The sequence below is a fragment of the Trachurus japonicus genome, chromosome 15 (genome assembly GCF_045865225.1).
Source record: "Trachurus japonicus isolate A0001 chromosome 15, Traja_1.0".
In the NCBI taxonomy this organism is placed as follows: Eukaryota; Metazoa; Chordata; class Actinopteri; order Carangiformes; family Carangidae; genus Trachurus; species Trachurus japonicus.
This window is the reverse complement of record NC_140921.1, coordinates 6,642,725-6,669,712: the sequence shown is the minus strand read 5'-3', so window position 1 is coordinate 6,669,712 and position 26,988 is coordinate 6,642,725. Positions and strand designations below refer to the sequence as shown.

At 41.7% G+C, this 26,988-nt stretch overlaps 1 protein-coding gene across 3 annotated transcripts in view; it reads right to left on the bottom strand.

The window, feature by feature from the left end:
* Positions 1–26,988, bottom strand: part of atrnl1a (attractin-like 1a) — a 317,760-nt gene that overhangs the window by 91,399 nt on the left and 199,373 nt on the right. For all 3 annotated transcript variants that reach the window (XM_085799375.1, XM_085799373.1, XM_085799374.1), the window contains one exon: positions 19,399–19,477. In XM_085799375.1, coding sequence (XP_085655501.1) covers positions 19,399–19,477 — 79 coding nt within the window. The remainder of the gene's footprint in view (positions 1–19,398; positions 19,478–26,988) is intronic.

Genomic DNA, 26,988 nt, shown 5'->3' with positions numbered 1-26,988 from the left:
CAGGTGGTCGGATCAGAGATTTGGCGTGATGGAGGCGTGGACCTAATCTCTAATCTGCCTGGTGTCCACACTGGTGGGAAGTTTGTCCTGCTGGCAACACGTCGGGCCTCTTAATACCAATCAATCATGGTGTGTGGATCCCACAGTGAGTCTGAGTGCTGCTGTTGACCGTGTGCTTCTCTTCTGTGACTGTGACCTTCTTCTTCTCCATCATGTCAAATTGCTCTCTAACTGGTTTCACGAGCATGACTGTGTGAAACTTCGGTGAACTTTCCAGTCTCCAGACACTGAAGCCAATAGAATAATGGTAAATTCTCTGGGCCGTTGCCGAACAGGAGATTGGCAGCTCCAACGTGCAGCTGACAAATCTGCAGAAACGATGTGATGGAGCAGGAACAAAAAAGGAACGTTTCCAACATCAAGTTCTGCAACAGGAGGTGAAGAACTGAGAGTAAAGAGAGGAGTCGCCAAGTGTTGGTGAGGAGCTGATGAAGGCCCCAAGTGCTCAAAGTGTCCAAGTGTATCAGTTATCAACACAACTTCAATCAAAACTCAGTTTCTTTATCAACAAAAGCCTTCAGCAATGATGTTTTAACACTACTGAGGGTTAATTAAAAGGGACAGTTCAACATTTTGGGAAATTGGCCCATTGCCATAATCCCTATAGTTATATAAGTAAGTTTGTTACCTTTAATTGTCGGTGCAAGCTATTTTTTGAGTGGCGGAGCAGAGCCGCAAGCTGTTCAGAGCTATGCTACGGAGGCTCATGGAATTTCTTGGTTTCCCTCATCAAACTCATCAAATACACAATCCAACAACTCCAAAACACTCTCGTGGACAAGTTGTGACCTGCACATTCACCACGCTATGAGGTAATAACAGAATGTTACCAGACAGAGTTGTTTTAGAGGTAAATACAGAGACTGCTTGATGAAAAACTGCCCGCACTTGCACTTGTTGGATTGTGTATTTGATTAGTTTGATGAGAGAAACCAAGAAATCCCATTAGCCTCCGTAGCGTAGCTCTGAGCAGCTCACAGCTCTGCTCCGCCGTTCTAAAAATAGCTTGCACCAACAATTAAAGGTAACAAACCTACTTCTAAGACTATAGGGATTGTGGCAATGGGCCAATTTACCAAATCTGCCAACATGTTGAACTATCCCTTTAACGCTGATTCAACATCTGCATTTAGAAAATGTACATGGCCACATATAGGACATGTGACATTTTACACATACAGTAAAATAAAGCCGGACTAATATCATTGAAAACAGATGAGTAACATCAACCTCATGATCAAAGATGTTCAGTAACAGTAGGACCACAGTGTGGTGACGACATAATTGGATCTATTAATACGCTGCTTTATGTAACATTTTAGTGTTTGATGCTTTTCCATTGAACGGACCCTTCACTCAGGAGTTTAAGTGCTGCTGCCTATTGAGACGTCCACTTCCACCTGTTATCAGGCGACGAGAGGAGGAGGAGGAGGTGAAGCAGCAGAGAGACGCTGCTCTCCAATCAGAGATTCTCTAATTAGAGCCAGTAATTGTCTTCCTGCCAGTGGAGTCACTCAGTGTCTTAATGTGAAGTGTATGAGTGGTTATGTGCGTCCTCTATGTGCAGCATCGCAGGTACTTGTTGCCATTATTTTTCTGGTTATTTAAAGAGAAACTCAACTTTTGATGCTTTTTTTTTTCTCTTTTTCTAGTTGATAAATTATACTCATTCATTTTGAAGCACATTCAGTGTCAGGAAATCTCTTTGGGTTTAAAATCCATTTTCATGAGAAGCGATGTGGACGCATCGAGGCTAAAACGGAGTCAAAAAACATCCACAGACTTCAGTTCCAGGTAATAGTCCCTCCCAGCTCCGTCGCGGCTTTTTCATTTCCTGGGAAACTGTTTGGTTTCGGTTGTGACTCATGTTTATGTGTTTGTGGAGTGCGAGTGCCTCCGGCTTCCTGACGGTGATTTGACTGAATAAATTCTTTCCTCTGATGTCGTCGTCGTATTAATCAGTCAAATCACCTGCTGGACTCTGGCTGCTATCATTACTATTGCTGAGCCGTAATGTGAGCGCTCAGGGCAGGAAACATGCTTTGTATTTTAAATATTTCACATTAATGACTTCGTTTTATTCCTCTCACACCAACACACACACAGACAGAAGGAAGACGAGGGTTGACAGCTTTTATGAGAGAATATGGATCAAATCAGTCTTTTTGTCTCTGATCTGCAGCTGTCACAGTGTCACTACATACAAACACACACACACACGGGGAAACAGCCTGAGGACAGAGCTTTGGTTCAGATGTTAAACTACAGTAGAGCATCAGGTCTCCAACACCACTGGGTGTGTGTCTTTGTGAGTGTGTGTGTGGCTGTGTTTTTCCTCCAACTACAAAGTTTCTTTAGTTACAAAGGAAGTAGAAAAAATGTAAATCTCCCTCCTGTCCTGTTGGAGCCCAGAGGAGGAAGCTTCATGAACACAGACTGAGATCGTTCAGTGGCTCCATGACCGGGTCACACTGAGCTCAATGCAATGTTTTACTCCCATCTATGTGATAACAGCGTTACAAAATAACAACATTACTAATGGCGGTACTTTTTTCAGTAACGAGTAGGGATGCCACAATTACTTGTTTTCACAATTAATCGCAGTATTAAACGCCACAATTAATTAATCGCAAAGACTCCTAAATACCATTACTTCCTAAAAAGATGATGTTGGAACCGTATCGGCAGATGTGGCACCAAAATAAAGGTAAATGCTCAGATACTGGTCCATTTCACTAACGTAACATTGAATTGGTAGGAATTAGCCTGTCATTTGTATATTTAAAAAAAACAAAACAAAACAAGAAACGATTAAAATAAACGTAAACATCTGGTATAGATGACAATTCATGCCCTGAATATTTCAAACACTTCCCCTGGTAGGTTAATAATTGGTCATATATTGATAGATACTTTTATATTTTATGTAAACAATGAGTAATGTAATTATATTTTGACTATATTTGATTTTATACATTCATAGTGTTGTGAAATTAATTAACGCATAATAATCGTGATAATTGTAATACCGTGATTATTTATCTGACAATAATAGTACCAAGAAAATGTATAATCGTGACAGCCCTAGTAACGAGTAATCAAAAAAGTTACTGTTCCCTAGCTAATCGGAAAAAAGGCCGAACTAACCAACTCACTCAGTATCCCTCTGCGCTGCCTTGGTTAGTTCCAGATAAACAGGAGATTGGGGGGGCGAGTCCAAGTAATTTGATATACAGTATCTGAGCATTTTATAAAAAAAAGTAACACAATAGTTACTTTTCCTGGTAATTAGTAACTTTTATAATGTAGCAATTCAGTTATTTTTTGGGAGAAAGTCACTAGTAACTAGCTAATTACTTTTTAAAAAGTAACGTGCCCAACACTGCAACACAAGTATGGATAACTGTTTGTTTTTTCTTCAAAAGCAAAATAAATTTTACTCCAACTTTAAATCTAGATTTAACTTTTTTACTCGTGAATCTTCTCCAAATCAGAATCCATTTTAATTATCCCTCCTTTTGCAAACTCACAACTTTGAGTGATTATAATTAATACTACACTACAAACAGTTTAAACCCACTCGCACCAGTGAAACGTTTCACACTCAGACTTCACTGTTATGCAAACCACTCTCTCCACGGACGCGCCTCATTATTGTTCTGTGTGTATGTGTGTGTGTGTAACAGTCTCTCGTAATCCCCTGCACACAATTTGGCTTCGACTCGCTCTGCTACGAGAGTTTCCCTGATACTCGGGCCGACGTGTGTTCAGGTATGTGAAATGAACTCGGGTTCTGTTGAGATTCAGTTTAATCTCATCTAGACAAATCAACAGCTCCATAACAGCTCCAGTTCCACTCCTGCATGAATTTCATGTTGCGAGCGGCTAATTGGACTGAGATTGTTCTGCACTCGAGGAATTAGCTGTCTGCATGTTCCGTGTGTTACATTAGATGTTTAGTTCATTAGGTTTTAAACAGATCTGACAGTAACATACTGTTAAGAGGGAGCCTGCTTGGTGTAATGAGCACAGATATTTTAAACTGTGCTCTGCACAAAAAGTCAAAAATGACTTCCTCATGAAAGAAAAAGAGCATAAAGAAGAACTAGGGGTTTAAATGGTGAAGGGAAACGGATGCAGCTTCTTCACTGCGGTTTGTATCTCTGGACCTGAACTCTCTTCACAAGGTTTTAAAGCTGAAGACCATGTGTTGACAACGTGTTGACGGACAAATAAACATCCAATCATTTCAGTGAAGTGTTTGTTTACATACAGCCAGCATGAAGTAGAAAGTCTTGAACTTGAATCCAGTTCACAGCAGTAACACAGCAAACAAAAACACCATCACACTTAAAACTCCATCACTTTCTCCATATTGAATTACACGTGTGAGTTCAATTTGAAGTCAAAAGGACACATGCTGATGTGCTCATACTGTATTTATAATTATAGCCGATTGAAGCTCCATCATCAGGCCAAACTGAATCATTCAGATTTGCTCTTATTTTCTAGTTATTCCAGTTTCCAGAAGATGAACTCTGAACTGACGTCACAACTCTAATGACGACTCTATCTTATCAAACGGACAATGACTTGTTTTCCCCCTTTTTCCCGTACAAACTCGAGAAGAAACTCATTCCTGACAGACGCTGTCACTCAGCTGTCTGGAAGAGTGATTCTCATCTGGTAGGTTCACTTTGCACAATCAAACACTGCACATTGAACACTTAAATAATTGAGAAATACATATGTTAATGTATCTATAGGTATATGAACAAGGATAAGTACATAATTTATTGAAATAAACAAACATTTAACCTTGGATCTCCAGAGAAGTCAACTTTTTTATCTACAACCTAAGCTTAAAGTGATGAACTGAATTTGAAATCAGACACACCAAATAAATATTTACATGTGTGGACCCACCTGCATTAAGTCCACAATCAGTTTACAATCCAGATCTAAACTTTAGGAAGACGGATTTCAAAAAGCTCTGATCCACAGTGTGTATTCACACTTCTTCTGCAGTAAGCATTGCACTGTGTGTGTGTGTGGGTGTGTGTGTGTGTTTCTGTGTGTGTGTGCGCCTCCAGTTTATGAAAAGCTTCTTAGAGCAGGATTAGGATCATCATTGTCCACTGGCTTATGATAAGACAAGGATTATGTTAGTAAAAAGATATGTTTAGCAACACATCCCAGAACTCTCACACCCACACTGGCCATGTATGCAGGGGATGAGGGGAGTTTAAAAAAGATTCGGGGCTCTGCTGCAACGGCTGCATCTGAGCAATTTAAAATTCAAAACGCCGCTCGGTGGTTCAGCTTTAATTCATGCAAGATTTTCCTACATGTGGAGCACAATGTCAACTGTGATGACACAATTACGCAATGATGGATTGGGAGTGTGTGAAGAACGTCTCACAGCAGGACAAGGGCTGGTTAGAAGAAGGTGGTCTCTGAAAAAAGTCACCACACAGGACCTCACACACCTTCACAGTATTAAAGAGATAGTTCAACATTTTGGCAAATTGGCCCATTGCCATAATCCCTATAGTTTTAGAAGTAGGTTCGTTACCTTTAATTGTCGGTGAAAGCTATTTTTAGAACAGCAGAGCAGAGCCGTGAGCTGCTCAGAGCTACGCTACGGAGGCTTATGGGATTTCTTGGTTTCCCTCATCAAACTCATCAAATACACAATCCAACAACTCCAAAACGCTCTGGTGGACAAATTGTGACCTGCACATTCACCACGCTATGAGATAATAACAGAACGTAACGATTTCTTTTTGAGGAATTTACCTCTAAAACAACTCCGTCTCATAACGTTCTGTTATTATCTCATAGCGTGGTGAATGTGCAGGTCACAACTTGTCCACCAGAGCGTTTTGGAGTTGTTGGATTGTGTATTTGATGAGGGAAACCAAGAAATCCCATTAGCCTCCGTAGCGTAGCTCTAAGCAGCTCGCGGCTCTGCTCCGCTGTTCTAAAAATAGCTTGCACCGACAAATAAACTTAACAAACCTACTGCTAAAACTATAGGGATTATGGCAATGGGCCAATTTGCAAAAATGTTGAACTATCCCTTTAAGTGAGTTTTCCATGTCTTTTGGCTTATAGATCAGCTCCAAGTTCTATATTAATACGGTGAAAGTATCAAAGACTCAGTCCACACAGAGAAAAGCACATGGCCTGTATTCAGAAACTAAGCCCGTCTGAGCTGTCAGGACTTCCTGTAACTTTGTGATGTCGTAACGAAGCAGCCATGAGCTCCGCCCACCTAACCAACCATCCAAACCTTGCAGGATTTGATTTCTCTGAGTGTTTTTACCTGAAATCTCACAGTTTTTTTTTATTGGATCACTCAAAAAACAGTCAGTGAATCAGAAGACAAGCCAAAAGCCTCCTCTCTTCTGATTGGCTGACACCAACCTGTGGTTATTAGAGCTCCAGAGAGACACTGAGATGGTTTTAGGTTCTCAATGTCACAAATATATCGTTTTATGGATCGACACTTCAGATAAAACACAGGTAGAGTGTGAACTACGGGACCTTTAAGTCAAACAGTCACCATCAGTTCAGACTTTCAGAGAAAAAAGACAAACCGTCAGTGGAGTTAAAGGTCCAGGAGTCAAACCCTCTGGTTCAGGTGTGTTAGTTATTAACAAAAGGACGGACCACCCACTCACAGCTCCAGTTAGCGCCGACCATCAGTCATGATGACAACCATGAGCAGGTTTCTGGGACAGCAGCAGAAACAAAGGGATGGGAAGAGCACAACAGAGAGGCTGGTGAAGAAGGAGGGGATGGATGGATGGAGGATGGAGGGAGGGAGGGCGATATATTATTACAGACGGCCGGCCCGCGGCACTTCCCGGTAAAAATCCTAAACAGAACAGACAGACAAACACAACCGTATAAAACCATCTCAACCACCATATGGCTCCAGGGAAATGTCCTTGCTGCGTCCCTCAAAACCCCCTCCCTCCTTCTCTCTCTCTCTCTCTCTCCTTTTCCCCCCATTGCTTCCTTTCTCTCTCCACCACTCTCCGTCTCTCTCTCATTTCGGTGCTTTTGAAGTGTTGTGCTGCTGAGCTTCCTCTCTGAACGCCGCCACCTTCAAGCTAATCTGGGTCCCTGACGGTGGCGGTGGTCACCTGGGCCGCACTGATAGCGCCGGAGCGTCGTTAACATTTTACTACCTCTCATGTTTTTACATTTTCATTCTCAACCACACACGTAAATCTGACCCCTCCTGAGGAGACAGTTTTCATCACCGTTATACAAAAACCTCCACTGTATACATTAACTCTATTAATAAATACAGTGAATACACTTCAGGTCAAGTTTAAGCTGCTTCAAAGCATCTGGATGCAAAATTATTTCAATATATTTCTCCTATTTTTAGTCTAATTTTCATTCTTCCAGTTGAACTTGTTCTTGCTTTTCCTCGAGGAGCAGTTATTTAGTTATTTAGTGACCTGCACTAAGTAATATATTTCATGTTTGTTTGAAATGCTTCAGACTTGGTGAAAACGCTGCCTAACGTCTGGATGAGCATGTTTCCTGTGTGGTACAGTGTGATGTCACCAGCTTCACCAACAGGAATGCTGCCTAAGTGATGATCAATAATCTTGGAGATATAAAATTGCTGTGAACTCTGCGAGAATGCATGTTTATATTCTGCACAGGTTTTGATTCAATGTTAACTTATCAGAGACTTTTGGTTTCTCTAAGAGTCGTGTGTAGCTGGCTCACTCACAAAGTGCTCAGTTGTGATGCACACCGACTGAACATTTCCCACCGTCACACTGCTGGATCGTTGTGTTTCAAGCCTGAAACTTTGGTGAACAGCCAGAGCCTGAATCCGGTCCTTTCAAATTGAAACTTTGTTGTATTTGCTTCATCATACTGACAAAATGATAAATGACTCAATACGAACTCATAAACAGACAAAACTGTCAGGGCAGCTCATCCTGAAGCTATTACAACAATAAAACAAAGAGTGTTTAATTACTCCAAACTCTGTAACATCAACAGCACCAAGGCAGGTCAAACATGTAAAAGTCAACAGACTGAGGGGCCGTTTACACGAAGACGCTTGCGAGTAAAGACGATAAAATATTTTATCGGAAGTGCCTTTCGTTTATATGGTGACGGCGTTTTTGGGGCTTGAAGACGCAAAAATCTCAAACCACCCCTGAAAGTGGAAAAGTTGAATACGCTCCAGCGCAGCGTCTCCGCCTAAACAGACCAAGACGCAAAACTGGCTCAGATCTGCTGTTCTGCTCACGTCAAGTCGGCGTGTTGACGTCAAGTCGGCGTGTTGACGTCACGATACAAACAAACATGTCGGATTACATCCACCCTTCAGACCTGCAGGCTACTTTGGCCGCAATAACTACAATTATACAACAGTTAGTTCCGACAGGTCCCAACCGAGCAATTTGATTGGACAAGAGACGTTCCATGAGTGCTGATATACAGTATAACAGCACTGGGACTGTTTACGGACGTTATCACTCCGCTGTTCAGCTGGACAGGAGCTAAGTCAGAGCCAGGCTCCCCATACAGGAGCTGCTCCATCTCTCTGCTGCTACTACAGTTAGAAACGGACCTGAACATTAAAACTTGGACCTGACCTGGTCCGTCTAATTGGAGATAAATCTCTACTAAACCCGGCTGGAAAAAAATCGCCGCGGGGCAACTACGTTTTGACGGCGATGTGTTTTGATATTAGCTTTAGCTGTTGTTAGCCACGTAGCTCAGCTACTTAGCTTCAAGTGTGTTTATAATGATTACACAGCGGGTAAACAAATGTAATACGGTATCGATAACGTCTCTGTTTGTCTTCACGCTGGTCCTGTTGCTCCGGTGCTGATCAGACACGGGCTCAGAACCAGAACCAACACTGGAAGCAGCTCGGTGGAAAAGCTTGTAGCTAGTAGCAAGCTAGTATGAAATGTTTATGTGTTGCCTGGCAACAGCCTTGTCTCCCTTCCAGTTGCAGAACTATTTCTGTTGGCGGAGCCAAATAAATGATTAAATAAACAAACAAATCATAATCTCTTGTAGTTTATTACTGTTCTAAAATGCGCTCGTAGCACTGTTGTAAAAGCAATATCACACTCGAGGTCGTGCTGTTGTAGCTGTAGCCATGTTTTCCTTTTCTGATTTCCCGGCACAGTGACGAAAAGAAGGAAGGTTCTACGCATGCGCGTACGCATCACGGCGTTTGTGACAGCACCACCTAGTGGTCTGGCGTGCATTAGCAATGGATTTGTACACACTTTTGCGTCTCCGTATGCACACAGATTTCCTCCCGAGAACGCTCGTGTAGACGCGAAATAAAAAGTGAAGACGCGACGCCACTTTTGCGTCTTCTGTTCACACCGTCTTCGTGTAAACCTAGCCTGAATCTCCAGAACGAGTTTGTGTATGTGTGTGTGTGTTTCTCATTCTGTATGTCTGTGTATGTACAGTATTATACTGTATATGAACACAAGTTTTAGACCAGGGGGTGTCAAACATACAGCCACATACAGCGCAATTTGATCTCAAGTGGGCTGGACCAGTAAAATAATAGCATAATCACCGATAAATAACGAGAACTCTAAATATTTTCTTTGTTTTAGAGCAAATTAGCTCTCCTTTTGCAAAACATGTTATGAGCAACCTACAATTTAAATATTTAAAAAAAAATACTTGCAATTTCAACAATATTATTTATGCCTCTTCTGGTTTATATGTGATTTTCACATGATAGCCCTGTTTTAGACAATGGTATTTTACACATCAGGGTAAAGCCACTATGCTCTTATTGAACACGTGATTTATAGTTGTTTTATTATGTGACGTTGAAAGTATCAAGTGGAGTTACAAATCTATCTATCTATCTATCTATCTATCTATCTATCTATCTATCTATCTATCTATCTATCTATCTATCTATCTATCTATCTTTACAAACCTCTGACTTTAAGTCAAACTTGGTTTGAAGTGATTAAAGTTTGGTTTTCCAGCCTGTTGATGTGATGTGGTTGGAGTTTGTAGCACAAGCAGCATGGTGGCTCGTTCGTGTGTGTGTGTGTGTGTGTGTGTGTGTGTGTGTGTGTGCATGTGTGTGTTTCCTGCCTCGTCCCTTTGATTCGTTTACACAGCGGCCATCCACAGACACCCAGCCATGCCTGACAACATTAAACCTCTTCTACTAATCTGCCACCACGGTTAATGCCAGCTAAATAAGAGACACACACACAGACACAAACGCAGTGTGGAGCAGCGACACACGCACACACACACACACACACACAAAAAAGACACGTACACAAGTGATTTGGCATTTGCTAGTCCAGACAGGCTAATCTGTCCAACTGCAGATTGGAGTGTGTTGTAGCCAAGGACTGAGCAATCAGAGCAGAACATCACCTCTGGAGAGCTGTGGAAATCCAACACTAACAGACTTATTAAAAGAAAAGAAAAGCTTTTATTCTGAAAACAAAAAAAAAAGCTGCTAAAGGCCTATAATCACATTGTCAGCTTTATTCAAAAATTTAGTTTGCTTTTTCCTATCCCGGGCCAATATTGCTCACTTACTGTCTTAATAAACGGCCTGTGGCTCAGTGACTCTGTAATTCTGACAAAATCTTGTCATTAAAATTAACTTAAGCACCTTTGCTCATCAGGCAGCGGGTGAAATTAGACTGTAACAGACCTCAGGAAACAATTTACAGCAGAATAATTAGCTCCACAAGCCAGCTTATTGGATACAGTGGAGCGCTGACAAGTCCTAAACAAACCAAACAGCCTTAAAACTTAAATTTTAATCAAGCTCTCCTCATTATGCAGCAGATTCTCACCCTCCTGTAATTCTGAGTGGAGTATCTCTGAGTGTAATTCCTTAATGAGTGTAGGGGAAAAATGACACAATATGTTAATTGCCTCATGCAAGAGGAGTGCAAACATCTAATTTAAGAAAATTAATGTGAGAGAGGGGGGGAGTCGGTGTAACGGCAGTGAAGCTGGCAGAGGTCAGGAGGCGCTGTCAGCCAACAGGAGACTTCACGGCACATCAGGGTAATCTGCTGCGAGAGAGGGAGGCCCCGTCGTCTGAGCGCTCAAGACGACGAGGCTGAAACCGACTGCGCTGCAAATTACTGCAAAGCCTTTAGGACGACGTCTTGACGAGGAAGTGTGACAACATCTGTCTGAGATGTGAATTAAAAGAAAGATTGGAGAAAAAAGAAAGAAGCTCCAGTGAGCAGATGAATAAACAAACTGAGAAAAACAACGTTTTATGGAGAGACAGATGGACGGGAAGAGGTTGGAGTGTGTTTATCATTAGTGAAGCAGCAAATAACAAGAACATGGGAACTCCTGATTTATTTAGAAGTATTGCCCCATGGAGTCAAGTGATTAATAATGAAATATTGGTTTATTATTCTTACAAGTCGCTGGTTTCTTTGCACCATATCTTATGTATGTTTCCTTTTGTCTCTGTTAATATCTGACAGTGATTTAACTTCTTTGCAGAAGGACTTTCAATCTTCTTGGTTCCCTTTGATCCAGTGTATCAATTTGAGCTCAAGTGAAAATATTTCTAGACTTTGCCTTAAAGAGAAAATGTAATAAAAAACCTCCTCCAATGAACATCAAGTTCTCTATCATGAGTAAAAGCATCAATCAACGCTGTGACTGCGTAAAAAAACACATTCAGGGTTTCAAAACAAACCAATCCCATCATCTACCAGAGACAAGTGACAGAGACAGACTCCACTGCCTGTCACATGCTAACTAACAACATAAACAAATAAAGATGCTAAATATGCCTCGCCATCTTTTAGTTGCTCTCCAACCATTGTGATACACACTTTTCTTTCAGCTGTCAACCTGAAGCAAGCCGTTAAGGCCCATAGTAGAAATACTTCTTTTTTCACTCTTTTTGGTGGTGAACTTAAAGGGGTTCGGTACAACTTTAATTCCTCCCGACCAGTAGGTGTCGCACTCACACTTGCCCGATCTCGCTCCAACCTTCAATTGTACTGGTTGCCATGTACGCCAGCTAAAGCTAAGCTGACGCTCGGCTAGTAGCTAAAGCTAAGATAACGCTCACCGTATTTAACGACCAGCAGCTCTAGTACCAGCTGACCTATAGTTAGCATTAGATGCTAATGCTAATGACAGCACGATCTGGCTCCCCTTGAGCACCGCGTCACGTGACACCAACATACTCATGTTGTTGGTGCAGAGATCATTTCCTGTTGACATTGCCAATGTAAGCAGATTTAAACATTTATATATTTTGGACCCGTCAAAATTAAAAAACAATTATTTCTACACTATACTTTTTTTTTTCAGTAAAATTAATACTTTTATTCTCCACTCCCCTAGATGTTCTGTGGATGTATTATTTTTGAAAAATTAATTGTTTTAATGAAAAAGTTGTAGCTACAGTATAACCTTTAATATTCATCACAGCAGAGTTCAAAACATGTACGTCGTGTGCAAGTATGAAAACATGTTTACTGTGTGACATGCTTTTAAAACCTCTCAGTTAACGTGGCAGATTGAAATCCAGTGGTGGAGAACTGTACGGTGGCCCATAAGGTCAAGATACTTACACCAGCAAAAGACATATTGTATGTTCTAAATACAGAAAAAGCTGCAACTATAGCAACATAATATACGGTAACTGGAGCTGCTCAAGGTCTACTGTACAAACACTCCCACAGTTTTATAAAAACAATGCTCTGCTTTGCTGAAAAGGTCAAAAAAGTTTGGTTTTAAAGTTTTAATTAGTCACTTGATTTGACAGCGTTCAGGTGGAGAGTGAGAGAAGAGTGATGAAAAATGTATCCGATAATGTCGACGGGGAGGAAACCTCAACCTTGTCCTTCTGTCTCTCTCTGCAGAAGCTTTTCATTTGTCTTTTGACTTATTTATCCAGCCGAGAGGCGATAGCACACACACACATACAGTACACACACACACACACACACACACACACACACACACACACACACACACACACATACAAACACACTCTGTCTTCAGAGGGGCAACCCTATTAGGGAGAACCAGAGACATCTTGCGCAGCCTGTCTCTGCGCATCAGCATTAGAATTTCAAAGTAGCTTTTGATTGTTTGATCTCATATCCAAAAATGATTGTTGGTAATAAAAAGAAGAAAAAAAAAGTATGAGAAAAAAGCAATTAACATAAAGCCGTGGTTCTATTAATACCCGGTTTTCTCTGTAGTCTTGTGGCTGGTTGTGATCCATAATTAACAGTGAAGAGATCCCATTTTCACCTTCTGCTGTGGTTCCCCACTAGACCAGCTCTCTGGAGAGCAGAGAGCAGCGAACAGATGATACTTCACACCGCACCGTCAAGAAAAAAACAACAACTACATTGTTCTCCAGTGTTACAACCTGACAGAACTGACACTTAAGTATTTTTATCTGACCCTGTCTTAGCACAAAAAGCTTTTGGTTTTTTCCGTTGGAGGCAGGTGAAAGTCTGAACGCTGCTCAGAGGACAGAACACGAGCTCGTGTGAAGGTGCATTAACGTTTCTGATCTTTTTAGTCTTTTGGCCTTTCAAGCTGCTGCTGTCTCATCGTCTGTCATAACATCCAGGGAAAATGTAGTTAAATGTTTACCATGGGTGGTTAAAAGACAAATATTTGTCTACTTGGAATTTACCCCAAATTCTTTAGCAGAATAATGAGCCAAATGAAAATAAACAATCATTGCATAATGTTGGAAAAATGAAGAACCACCATCACCATCGCAGAAAAGGGAGGTAGAAATGAGTTGAGTGTCTTAAATCTTAGATCTATAAAATCTCCTGCTTAGCAAACAGTTACAGAGACATCAAACCTGGGACAAATTAACTTCAGTGTCACCATCATCTCAATAGAAACTAGAGTTTACACCAGTGCATTGAGTTCAGCTTTTTAAAAAACAACCCATGTGATCTTTATATCAGCCACAAAGACCTGTGGGTTAAATGGACATTGTGTAGGAATTACTCCCATTGAACGCTGGGGAAATGCGTATTGCAGCCACGGTAGCCGTAGACACTACAGACACTACACATATAGTGAAAGCTGGTTATACTCCTCTGGTGGAGCTGTATGTTTACATGGTTTCTGAAGCTTTCATAGTCGCGGTAAAGCTGGACTAAATGCCGCACGTAGGCTTTAAAAGCCGCCGTTTACGGTGACTAAAAGCCGGTGTTTACGTGGTAAACACCGGCTTCAACTGGAGGAGTATAACCAGTTTCACTACAATCATGGATAAGAATGCAAAATCAGGGAAAAGGTTGATAGAAAGAAAACTACTGATGGAGGTATTGGGTATACAACCCTTATTCTGTCAGTCATGTATTAATGAGACTGATGTGTTTTAGCAAGTCCTACTGTTATGCTGCTGATAGTTTCAAGATGGCAGTCATGGAGCTCCCCAATCAACTTACCCGCCCCATGTACAAACAAATTTGAAATTCTTCGCTTACGCTTATTATTCAGATTGGTGGAGGTCATAATACACCTATGATGACAGATACATGAATGCAGACATCGATTTTGGCCAATAAACAACCAAAAATACTACACAATGTCCCTTTAAGCAACAAAAAACTGAGCTATTTCTGGTTTTGTCTGTTTATTACGTGACAACACTGCAGAAGAGTCACTGAAAAAAATTAGCTTTTCCTATTTTATTGACAGTACAAGGCCATAAACGCAGCAGAGGCACCTGTGCTAACTCGAGATGCTAACTCAGTGCTAAGTGATATGAGCTGAATCTAATATGAATGAGTTTTTTAAAAGGCCAAACCCGCCCCCCCCCCCATCCCTCCTGCTTCTACAAGTGTTTATATTCCAAATCATTTTCAAGGTTTTAAAATATTCAGCTACACAAACCACAAACATTGCAGCTTTTTATTTATTTCTTTTTCAATTTGTCGAATGTGGGAAATGTTTTCATACCCAGATACACACAAGACACAATTCACTGTTCAGCTCCATTGAGAGCAACAGAAAAGAGCCGGACACTGTCGGTGTGTGAAGAAGCCTCTCACACAACCTGATGGGTAATAACAGCCCCTGTATATTACAATAACAATATCTATATATGAGATAAATCTCTACTTTATTGACCAGCTCCCCCCTAAAGCCCCCGAGGCACCTGACTACTCCAGTTTATCTCCATTACAATCAGGCCAGAGCTAAATACATCAACACAAGGGGATGATAAAAAGGCAGCGTTCAGCTCCATTGATTAGCATTGTTAATTTCTTGCTCGAGGTGCAGAGGAGGAGAAGCTGTGGCCGACTGAGGAGTCTGCAGAGCTCACTGAGGCCAGAGATGAAGTTCTGCTACCAGGGCTGTTTATCTCTGTGTGTGTGTGTGTCTCTGTACTTTCTCTCCCTGCATATTCTCTATCATCGATGATAGAGTGGTGAGTGGAGGTCTGAGTAAACTAAGCTCCACTCATCCTCTGGAGGGAAATACAATAGAGACAATTTAGCATTTAGGGAAGCCACTGACTATAAAAAAAAACACTTCAATTTGTAAGTGTCTTCAAAAACAGTTTAAGTTTAAGCAAATAAACTGCTTCTGAGTATTAGATAGAAATTGTCTTTATGGCTTAAAACAATAGCGCCTGTTGGTCAGAGACTGGATTCAATGTTGTGTTGCACAGTGAGTACAAGCAGCTTAACTTCATATCACCAATGTCTCCCTGGGGGAAAAAAAAGAAAAAGAAAAAAGCACCATTATCCACTATCCTCCGGTTCACAAATGGCTGCATCCTCTTTTCACTGTGGTTTAATTTTACTATGCCAAGATTTCAATGTGGTTTCAAGGTGCTGAGCAGATCTGGAAACTCAGACTGTGCAGTAGGATCATTGAAAAACAAGGTCAAAAACCAACTACATTTGTAAAAATTCATGTTTTTTGTGAAGGTCAGCTGTGAAAGTCTAAGAGTTTTCATTCACATGACTCCCAGAGGCATAAAAGAAAAAGTTCAAATAACAATATGACAGCGCCATCTGAGCCGTAACTGATGGTTTAGCTATTTAAACTATGGGTCTGACCAAAGCACTATATAACAGAACAAGAAAGAGTGTTATTAAAAATTTGAAAAAGCCGATACAGATGTTTTAAATAACAATTTGGCTGATGGCCGTTGCAGGTACCTTTGGGTTTTTATCTGTTGTTTATTCCTGTTTGGTGTAAAGGAAACCAAGAAATCTTTATGACTCACAAAAAAACGAGATTTTCGCTCACTTGAATTGAACGTGTACAATCGTCTGGTGTCTCTGCAGAGTCACATCCCCCCAGAAAAGAGATAGAAGACAGGCTTCTCCTCTGACAACAGATAAACATCGGCCACAGCTATCAATGAGGCCAGTATCGGCCAATACTGATGTTCAGCCGATGCATTGGTGCATCCCTATTATCAGGTTATTAAATATTAAATATATCAATTTATTGTGTAAAAATGTTGATGACTGGTTTGTTAAAAAAAAAAAGATAAATCCTCCTTAGTTCATTAAACCTGTGAGGGTCAAAGGCCACGTGATTTAAAACATAAAGATTCATAGAAAACATGACGTGACACTGGTTCTTCCTAAAAGACAGGATGTGACATTTGGTGCAGTGATCCTGCTGTGGTGGAGGAGGAGGAGGAAGAGGAGGAGGAAGAGGAGGAGGGGCTGGCTTCTCCACTGACACTTGGCTGGTTAACACGCTGTGTGCTGCAGCTCACTGGCTTCCAGCAGCTGGTTTCACCGATGACATTTTTTGTAAAGCAGCTAAAGGACAAATCCAGAAAGTGTTTCCTGTGATGTAACAACTGACTGGTTATGAAAATTAACCAAGTTCTCTGAAATGTCACACTCTCCCCCTCTAAGGTTGGCTGAGTACCATTACTCAGTAAAAAAAAAAAAAAAATCTGCCTGGTGTTTTCTTTCTCTTTCCTCTTCCAGTCGTTGTTTGAGCTCCAACGAAGTGAAAGATCACGCTGTGAGGGCATTTCATTTGCTTCTTTTGTGCCAGACGAGATGAATTAATTATGTGGTGGAAAAAAAGCATTTTGTTTCAGACACAACATTAAGTGTGGACGGGATGAGAGTGAGGTTGGAGCTCCAAACTTCCTGGAGCGATGGTTTCTCCCTCAGAGGCCGAGGTCTCCGTTTCTGAGATGTGTTATCTGGAGAGAGGAGAGAGCCGCCCGCCTTCAGGAGGACACGGATGTCTGGGTAAATAAACCACCAATGCAGCTGTGATATGAGACCGGCTCTCATAAATAATGTAGCTGAGTGTGGGCCTGGATGCTACACCGCTCCTCACACCGGGGGAACAGGGCCAAACAAAGAGCATCATGCTTGTCAGGTCAGAGGTGGCTGAACACACACACAGCCTCAGGTATCAATCACATGCAGCCCAGTGTCGTGCACAGCTGTGTGTGTCAATACAAACTACTGAGGATCAACTTCAGGCTCAATAAGTCCAGAGTTCAATGCTGCTTCAACACACACAGGATCAAATATTGATGACGGGAGCTCCAGCACGAAAACTCGTCGTTCAAACCTGCACAGACTGATTCTCTGTCCACGAGAGGGAAGTGAAGACATGAGGACATCCCTGATCCCTCGTACACTGGATTAATATATCAACTCACTGGTGGATCCTCCATCAGCTTGACATTTTAAGACTTTTTCTACATTGATCTCAACATTAGTGTCCCAACTGGCTTTGGTCCAGAGGATGTAGCTGCTGTTTATATCAGAAAAGGTCCCAAAGAGGTAACAAAAAGGCACACAACCACAATAATATATAAAGATTATGTATGGCATCGATTAAGTTGTTGAACTCCTCACTATACAGCGTCTAAATCACCATGTTACAGCTACTTTCCCCTTAAATAAAACACACTCTCTGCACATCTCTGATACTTTCTCAGGACGGAGCTGTGTCTATGAAGTTCCTTTAGCAATAATAACACAGCAATAAACAAAAACAATTATGACAGATGTGCTGGAATAAAATTAGTTGGTGTCCACTAAGAGGGAAAAACTAGAGATAATCTGAAAGTCACAGGTTGTTCTTTCACATAAAACAGATTTATGGTTTGATGTTAAAACTGCACAAAGGTTAAGTTTAACACTTCTGTCTGTCATCTCCACATGAAGGAGAACATCTAGTTTAAGTAAATATCTGTTAAAGCAGGAAACTATGTGGCACTACTTCCTTTGATGGTGTGATGTACAGTATTTCCAGTGAATCCAGTGGATTAGCAATCCTTCTGATCGAGGTCAACTCTTTTTAATGACCGTAAAAGTGACGTGTTCCCAACGTGACGTGTTCCCAACGTCTAAATGCTCCAAGTCAATTTACACATCAAAGCAGCGGCAGCGTTTCTCTGCGTTAACGACACCACAGCAGCAGCAGCAGCAGCAGCGGTGGTGACAGGAGGGAGGGACCACAAACCAACACGTGTATTTAAGCACAGCGGTTCCCTGCGGAGCGTGTGTGGATTACACCAGTAACAACACACTATTATCATCGCTGCTCATAACCAACACTGATTCCTCCCCGGTGGCTCGCAAACACACTGAAACACTGAAGAAAAAGATGAAGACGATGAAGAAAAAGAAGAAAGAGCATAAAAACATTAAGCTAGCGAGGGTTATTATTACTGAGACCAGAACAGACCTAAAAATGAGTCCGAGAGCCGAGCTGCTAGCTGGACTGATTCATAGAGTAAATTGTGTTGTTGTGTTATATTGTGTGTGTGTGTGTGTGTGTGTGTGTGTGTGTGTGTGTGTGTGTGTGTGTGTGTGTGTGTGTGTGTGGGACGGTCAGGAGTAAATATGAAATGATGTGGCATCTGTTGAGGCTTTAAGTGATATATCACTCCATTCCACTTCGTTTAGCATCACTTCGTCTGAGTTAATTGGTTCATGAGGAGCACTAATTAAGGGGAATGGCCGTGTTTATCATCACGGTGACGCTCATTAAGCCAAGAAATCTTGTTTTTGTTTTTTTCTTTTTTCAGGGCTGGTGACATTAACACACCCTTCATAACTGTGGGTGGGAGGGAGGAGGGGGGAGGAGGGAAGGAGGGAGGGAGGTGGCATCAGTGTATATTTACTTTAGTCTTCACTGTGACAGCTGCACCCGGCGTCTTATGTGCAGCAGTGAAACGCACACAGCTGCAGCACAACGCTCACACACTGTATGCAGATGTATTGTATGTATCATGTGCATTAAAACACACACAAACACCCAGATGATGAAGAAGACAACAATGATGATGACGGTGCGTCCTACCTCTCTTCGTCGTGACGCCCAGCACGTCTGTTTGATTTTCCAAACCACGGCAGCGACCAGCAACAGAGACAGGAAACAGCTGGAGAGAGGAGACACACACACACACACACACACACACACACACACACACACAGAGGATTAATCAATCAATCAATCAATCAATCAGAGATCAATGATCATCCAAAATGCATGAGTACACTGCAAAAACTCAAAATTTTACCAAGAATATTTGTGAAAATTATCTAAAAACAAGTTCATTTTTAGGTGATGAGTCTTATTTTAAGTAAAGAAAAAGAAAAAAAAAATCAAGCAGGGCATAAATGCTACTCTTTTATTTCCCCTCCTTGTTTCATATAAAAGGTGTGAACAAAGAACTGTGGGAACGTCGTTGCTCCAGTCAGATCAATGCCAATGTTAAAGGTGGAACCGGCAGAAACCGGATCGGACCGGACCGGATCAGACCAGATGCCGATTGTGTTTGGTTACACAATATGCTGCCACGCTCTGTGGCGGCTTCACGCTGACCAACAACAACATCCTGACATCTCATTTGTAACATGGTTAAATGCACGAGTTCAGTTGATCTGTTTCTTCCTCTGAAGTTGTTACAAAGACTTGAACAGATTTTGTTTTCCTGTTTCTGATCCTTTACATTCCTGCTCAGTCTGAGTATCTGATTAGAAAACACAAAGTCAAACATGTTTCATTTGGAATCAAAGTTTGAAGAAGACGTGTGAAATTTTGGAACAATCAGGTCAAAAATGTTGTTCATTTGTTTCTGGGACATAATTTCAACCTGAATTATTTTCAGTGACAGTAATTCTATCGATTTATTATTCATACTACAAACACACACGGCTCGGGAGCTGAGTGTAGAAAACACAACACAACACATACACTGAGCAGTGAGTGTAGTTAAGCTCTGTGGTCTACTGTAGGTTAGTAAAAAAATATGTTTTTACACGAGGCATTTCTGACTGTGAGACCGAAACTAAACTTTATACCAAAGTAAGAAAGAAATCATGAATCCTGCTGAAACATTAACTGTGAGGGGAAGTTGTGTTGTAGAAGCAGATGTGGTCATTTCTAGAAGATACAACTTCTTCTTTTTTAATCCACCCAGGACGTCTTGACAATTTCAGACTAATTAGGCCTCTACCAGTTCCTCTCCTGGACTCTCGGGTGCAGCAAACCAAGAGGAGTCCAGCTCGGACCGGAGCAAAAGAAACTCGCCGTGACACCTGTGCTTATTTGGTGTTGACTCATGGGAGCTACTTAACTCTGAATACAGAGAGCGGCTCTCCACAGAGAGTGAGAGTACAGAGCTTTTTTGGAGACGGGACTTCAATATGTGCAACGACTGTGCTGCAGAGGAACAGGTGATGAGACCATTAACAGACTGAAAGCATCAAAAACATATTGATGTTTTATTCCAACAGGTTCGGAGCCACTGCTGCACAATTCATTCACAGTGGAAATGTAGCTTTTAATATCACATTATAGAGAAACTAACACAAGCCACAGTCCGATGATAAACAATTAGAGCGAACAGAGGAGCTGCTGACAGGAAACAAACTGAATCAAAGAACAAAACAGGAATGTTATAACATGTTTTCATGCTTTGTCGTCTCCTTTGTAGTCGTCCTTTTGAAAATATGTTCCTGTGCATCTCGTGCAACCGTTATGCAATTATGAGAAATGTCTTTACATTGTTTATGGCTCAGTATCTAATATCACTAACAGGTGTTTCATGTGTGTTCTGCTCATTTGTAGCTGCAAGAAAAACACAATCACGAAGCAGTAGCTCTTCGTTAATTTAATTCCCTCCAGCTCCAATATCCGGACGGCACAAAGGAGAGAGAGAGGGGGGAATTCTTAGGAAGTTTGTGGCGAGATACAAAAACCGCGGCGACCACAGCCGACCGGGGATTTGAAGACAGCCAAAGGGCGGCGAGGGGTCAACGAGCGACACGATGCTCCCGAACAAAAGAACAAGGTCTCGTGTGACACACAGACACACAATCAAGCCTTAAAGTTCAATGTCTGGGGGGCAAAGTTTTCTGGTGCAACACAAAGCTGCTCTCTCAAACAGGACTGTCTGACAAGGGCTCAAAAACAAGCGCGCCCAAAGACTTGACAACAGGAAGTCCGGAGAGAAACTGCTGAGGACAGCAGCACCGAGACAATCTGCCTCTTTATCTGTGTGCATGTGTGTGTGTGTGTGTGTGTGTGTGTGTGTGATGCGTCCTCCTGCATGGGGATGACAGCATTGTAAAGGGTATTAGTGCTGTAATGAGCGTGACATTTTCAGACACAGTGCGGTGAAGAGGCTGCAGTCACGGCCTCTCCGGTCCACAGCCGACCTCTCAGACACATCACAGGAAACACCAAACCCACCCTCCAACCCCCCTTCACCCTCCCTTCACCCCCCGCCCGCCGCCCGGAGCCCAGGACGAGATGCTTGTAGCTGCCGTTTCTCTCACTGCTTTACTTTTCTTTAACATGACATGAAACTGTTTAATCCAGCGGACTTGAACATTTTAATTTTTCCGGGTGTTTGCTGATGAGCCCGTCGCTGTAGCTACATCCTGCCTCTGTGCTCAGGGCGCCGTGTTTCTGTTATCACAGTGTCCGAACAGTCAGAGCAGATGAAAGTGAGAACTAGTTTAAAAAAATCCTAATGTGAGGAGTTTTACAGTATGTGATAGACAGAACTACACAAGCTCGTCAACGCCTGGTTTGGTCACAAGTCTGTGATAATAAAACTAACCCTACCTGCTGAACAGTTCTGTGCTTTTGTGTTTTTTTTCTGTTAATTATCTTCTTTTCAACACACTGGACGCTTGTACCGTCATCTAGAACATGAAAAAAGTGTTTTAAGTTTCTCCTTCAACAAGTGCAAATTAAGTTTATGTATTGGTATATTTGATGTTATCAAGGCTTTTGTATCAGGCTCAGTGTATAACTTTTATTAAAACTTTTTAAAAAAATCCAAACTACATGTGTACTTGTATACATGTAGTTTTGATAGAAGGTAAAACAGTGTAATGATATCTTTATTGTTCTCATCTTTTGACATATCTGCCCCAAAAATCCAGTTACGCTCTCGCTCTGTGATTCTTTGACTTCTGTAGTGTAACTTTCCTTACACTTGTTCCCTGTTACCTGATCTTCAACTTAATTCATTTTTTTTATTGTTTGATTTTGTCTAGTTGAAAGCAGTGGGTTTTTACAAGTGTAATGTAAATAAACATAATTATAAAATATCAATTTCCCCCTCTTGTGCAACCACCAAGCTGGAAACCGGATACACCAGGACCTCCACTACGCTGAAGAATCACCAGAACAATTAAAAGGGAAAACAAATATTCTCAGTTACTCCCCTGCAATGATTTTCCATCCTCCAAAGGTTTCGTTCTAAAAACTCTGCACTGGCTGGGACTCAAATCCAATCAAGCCCAAGATTCCCCATTCAGTCTGTATTACCTCAGCTCGCCATTAATGGGCCTCAGGGCCCGAGCTTAGCCATCTAACCAACGGAGCGCAGTGGCTAATTGTCGCTATTACCAAGGCATTAGGGATGAGGGAGGAAGCAGGGGGGAGGAGGGAGACAAGAGGAGGCTGGGAGTGTCCTGAGTGTTTGTTAACACTCCACTGAGCCTCTTGATAGGTTTAACTTTAAGACTGTTCAACCACAGGCAGCAGCAATCAGGCTGATTTAACAACCACGGACGGGGAGGGAGGGAGGGGGTCCAGGTCCAGGTGAGAGTGTGATCATGTTGGAGGTTTTGTTCCTGCTCTTTAACGTCAGTTCAAACATAAACACACACACAAACCAAAACAAACAGATACACACATGCATGAGAGCACAGTGAAACATCTGAATCCCAGCAGGTAGAGCAAGAAAAAAAAAAAAAAAAATCAATAAACTATTCGTTGAACATGAGCCACAGATAGTTCACAATCGGAAACAGCTCTCGATCTGCACAACCAGCAAAACGGAGAGAGAAGCTGCAGGTTTACCACTTTGACTCTTGTTACACTAAATGATGTGTGTGTGTGTGTGTCTGTCTGACTGCTTTTTTTTTTACACATTTGTACTTTTGCATGACATGAGCCTGTATCAACAGCAGTGGTGTCAGTCAGGCTTTTAAAATAATGACAGTGTAGGTATGTACGGTATGTATTCAGATGGACAGATGCATCAGCTCCTCTATGAGACTGTACTACACTCAATTATAATTATATTAAAGCAGATAACAGCGGCACGGCCGTTTCGGCTAATGCTGTGTTCAAGGCAGGCTTTTGAAACCGTAAGTTACAGCTTCAAGTCACAACTACGACTTGGTAGCGTTCCAGGTAACCCGTAGCTCGTGTTTTTACCGTCCTGTTGTCTGTGAAAGTTCCCTATAACGGCCACTCGTAACTTCCGACCCGTGAACTCGTACCAGATCGAACTGGTATGACTTCACAGGAAGGAAAAATACAAAGTACGAGTTTCCTTGAACGCACCATGAGTTAGCAGCCCCCGCCCTTGTCAGGCATCAATTGGTCCTCGTGCTACGTCACCACATTCACGCGCATCCCTTGGCTGCACACACAGCCCTTCATGCCGTTCTCTCCCCTCATTGGATAACACTTGTATCCCACAAGGAAAATTTTCTCCTCGGGTTACAGCAGAGCAGAGTGACGGAGAGACTCGTGTTTAGGCTGAAATACTTCATGTAAGTGATTGCTGACGGAAAATAGGACTATTTAGGACTTATATTAACAAAAACATTCCACTGATATCTGCTTTAACAGAACATAATATAAAAGTATTTTACAAAACAAAAACGTTGAGCCGGTAGACTAATCAGACAGAAAATGAAAAAGATAACTAAAAAAATGTTTTATCCAATCAACAGACTGAGCTCTTGTTTCTTGTGTGCATTAGGAAAATCACATTTTCTCTCCAGCTGTTTGTAATTCTCCCTTTTCTCTGCTCTTCAACATCTGTCTAATCAGATCACACCTGGCCCTGAAGAGGGATCTGTTCTCTGACTCACCTTTGTTTGTGTTTGTAAAATCATTATTTTTTTCCCTCTTGATGGTACTTCTCTGTCTCTGCGTGGCCTAATCATGGAGGGAGTCACTGGGAGAGTGAGGCCACGATGGGTTAAATAAACTCCGGATGAAATGAATTAGAGGTAAATGACTGTGGATCCGCTGGAGCAGCTCATTCAGTCCAAACACAGCGATGTGCTCAAGTGGCCGGTGCTTACATACACTTGTGAAGTGCTGCTCTTGAAGAAAATATGGTTGAGACCTTCCTGAGTGCTGCCGCTGTGACTCCTGCTCCTCCTCCTCCTTCATGTTAGCGCCGACGTTTTACTTTCTGTGTTTAAACAGGAAAAACTCCACAGACGAATCAAAGGGGATTTTTTGGACAAACAGAGTAAAACCTCCTCAGAGAATCTTTGTGGAGGTGAATGACGATAATGGTCATTTTGAAATGAAGGAGACGTGCTCGGTGAGTCTCATGAGCCACTTAGAGCTGCGTCGCCTCTCTGCTGTTTTGGGAAAGAGAGCGAGAAAGAGAAAGAGAGAGAGATGGAGAGAGACGGAAACTGATTGCTAATCAGGCGAGCGAGAGCTGGGAGTAATTGGACAAAGCTGAACTGCAGTGTCACCAATTAGCATTTGAGACTGTAGAGAGCGGAGACATAAATGCTGTTTAATTATGGCCATTTTCCTTTTTTCTCGCCTTCATTTAGAGATGAGAAAGAATACATGAGGAGGATGGATGGAGGGAGCGATGGAGGGAGGAAGAGAGGAAGAGACAGGAAGAAGAGGGAGGAGAGTTTTAAACTTTTTTTACACAGAGATTTTACAGCTAATCAGGGCGACACAGGAAGTGGGATCTTTAAGCAGCCGGGCCTGAATTTCTAAAATATTATGTAACAAAGCTCATCAAACAGAGACAAAAAATCTACTTGGGTTATTACAATATTGTATTTATGTGTAAAATGACAATGACATAATGGTGGCTTCATGGTTCCTGTCATATTTCATATTTGATTCTTGCAGCATTTTAGATTTCATGTGTGCTTAGCTTCAGTTTTCACATGGGGCTGTGAAACAAATTCAATCTCTGACAACTTCGACTTTGGAAATTCAGTTTGAGAGGAAACGTACAGTAACAGATAAATGATGATATTGCATTGGGTATTTTCAGATATAGATTCAAGGAAAATGTTTCTTTCTTATCTGAGTAAAACAAATAATCTGGATCAAGTTAAATCTGCATGTTTTCTTTATGGCAAACAACTGATAATCAACAATATTAAAACTCTTCTTTCAACACCTTCACTTCTTTATATCAATATCTTTTAACTTCTCTTCTTGCGAGGCTGCATCTCATCACTGTTCATCACTGTGCTTTCTTGCCTACAAGCTACACACACACACCCTGGGTGTCATGACTCAGGCTCTTTGGCTCTCCAGCTCCGACCACATCAGCACAGTGGAGCCAAAAGGAACACACATATCCACACAAACACACACACACACACACATATAGTCTTGCATCTCTGACATGAAAACAACCTCCACTCACATGTTCATAAAGTGAAAGATTCCTGTGGTAGTTTTCTTTCTCTATCTATCTAAACACTGTCATTACTTGGAGCTTTAGAATATCAGCTGCTCTGTAATAAGGTTTGTGCATAATTTGGCGACTGTGATTTGAGCTGCAACAAGACAACAGCAGATAAAGTAATTATACCTGAAGATTAAAGTGCTTCTCTTGTGCATTAAAACGTTAATAACCTCACACTTTGAAAACAACTGAGCTTCAGGATAATGATGACTTTTACTTTTGAAAACTTCAAGTTAATTGTAACTTTTTTTTGAATATTTACACATTTACACCTCCAGCAGACGCAGAGCGGTTTTATCCCGCTGGAGTCATGCTTCTGTCCAGTTTCTCTCTCCTTTCCTTTTATCTCTGTTTTGTTCTGAACCGTCTCCAGAGAAAAACATCTGGCGCTTCAGTGACTTGATGCTCCACTTCCTTCAGCTGCTGCATGTCGTTGATAACTGTGTCTGTCACTGAGCAGGACAATTTATCCACAAGCGTTGTTGTTTGAGTTGGTGATACTTCTGTCCAGGATTTTATATTGCAAATACAAAAAATAAAAAGTGTTTTTTTTGTGTGTGTTTCCATTGCAGTAATGCAGCTGTTATATAAGTGCAGTCCTACCTTTTCTACCAGCGAGAAAAGCAAAACATGCACATTATATAACAGCAAATAAAGCAACAACAAATAGACAAAAAATAAAAATAAAACAGCCCTGTAGTGGTAGCACATAACCTTTTCTCACTGGTGCAGTGCAGAAGAGAGCAACTCATAAACAGAGCAGTGACTAACAAACACACACACACACACACACACACACATAGTGAGAGCGAGAAATAAAACACAACACCGAGCTCTCCCGGCAAAACTTGACGCTGTCCCCTACTGATGACATCATCCCTCTATGCTGGCCTAAAGGTCGCTGATGTCCAGAAGCCGGCCCAGGGCACAACAACGGCTCACTTCCTCAC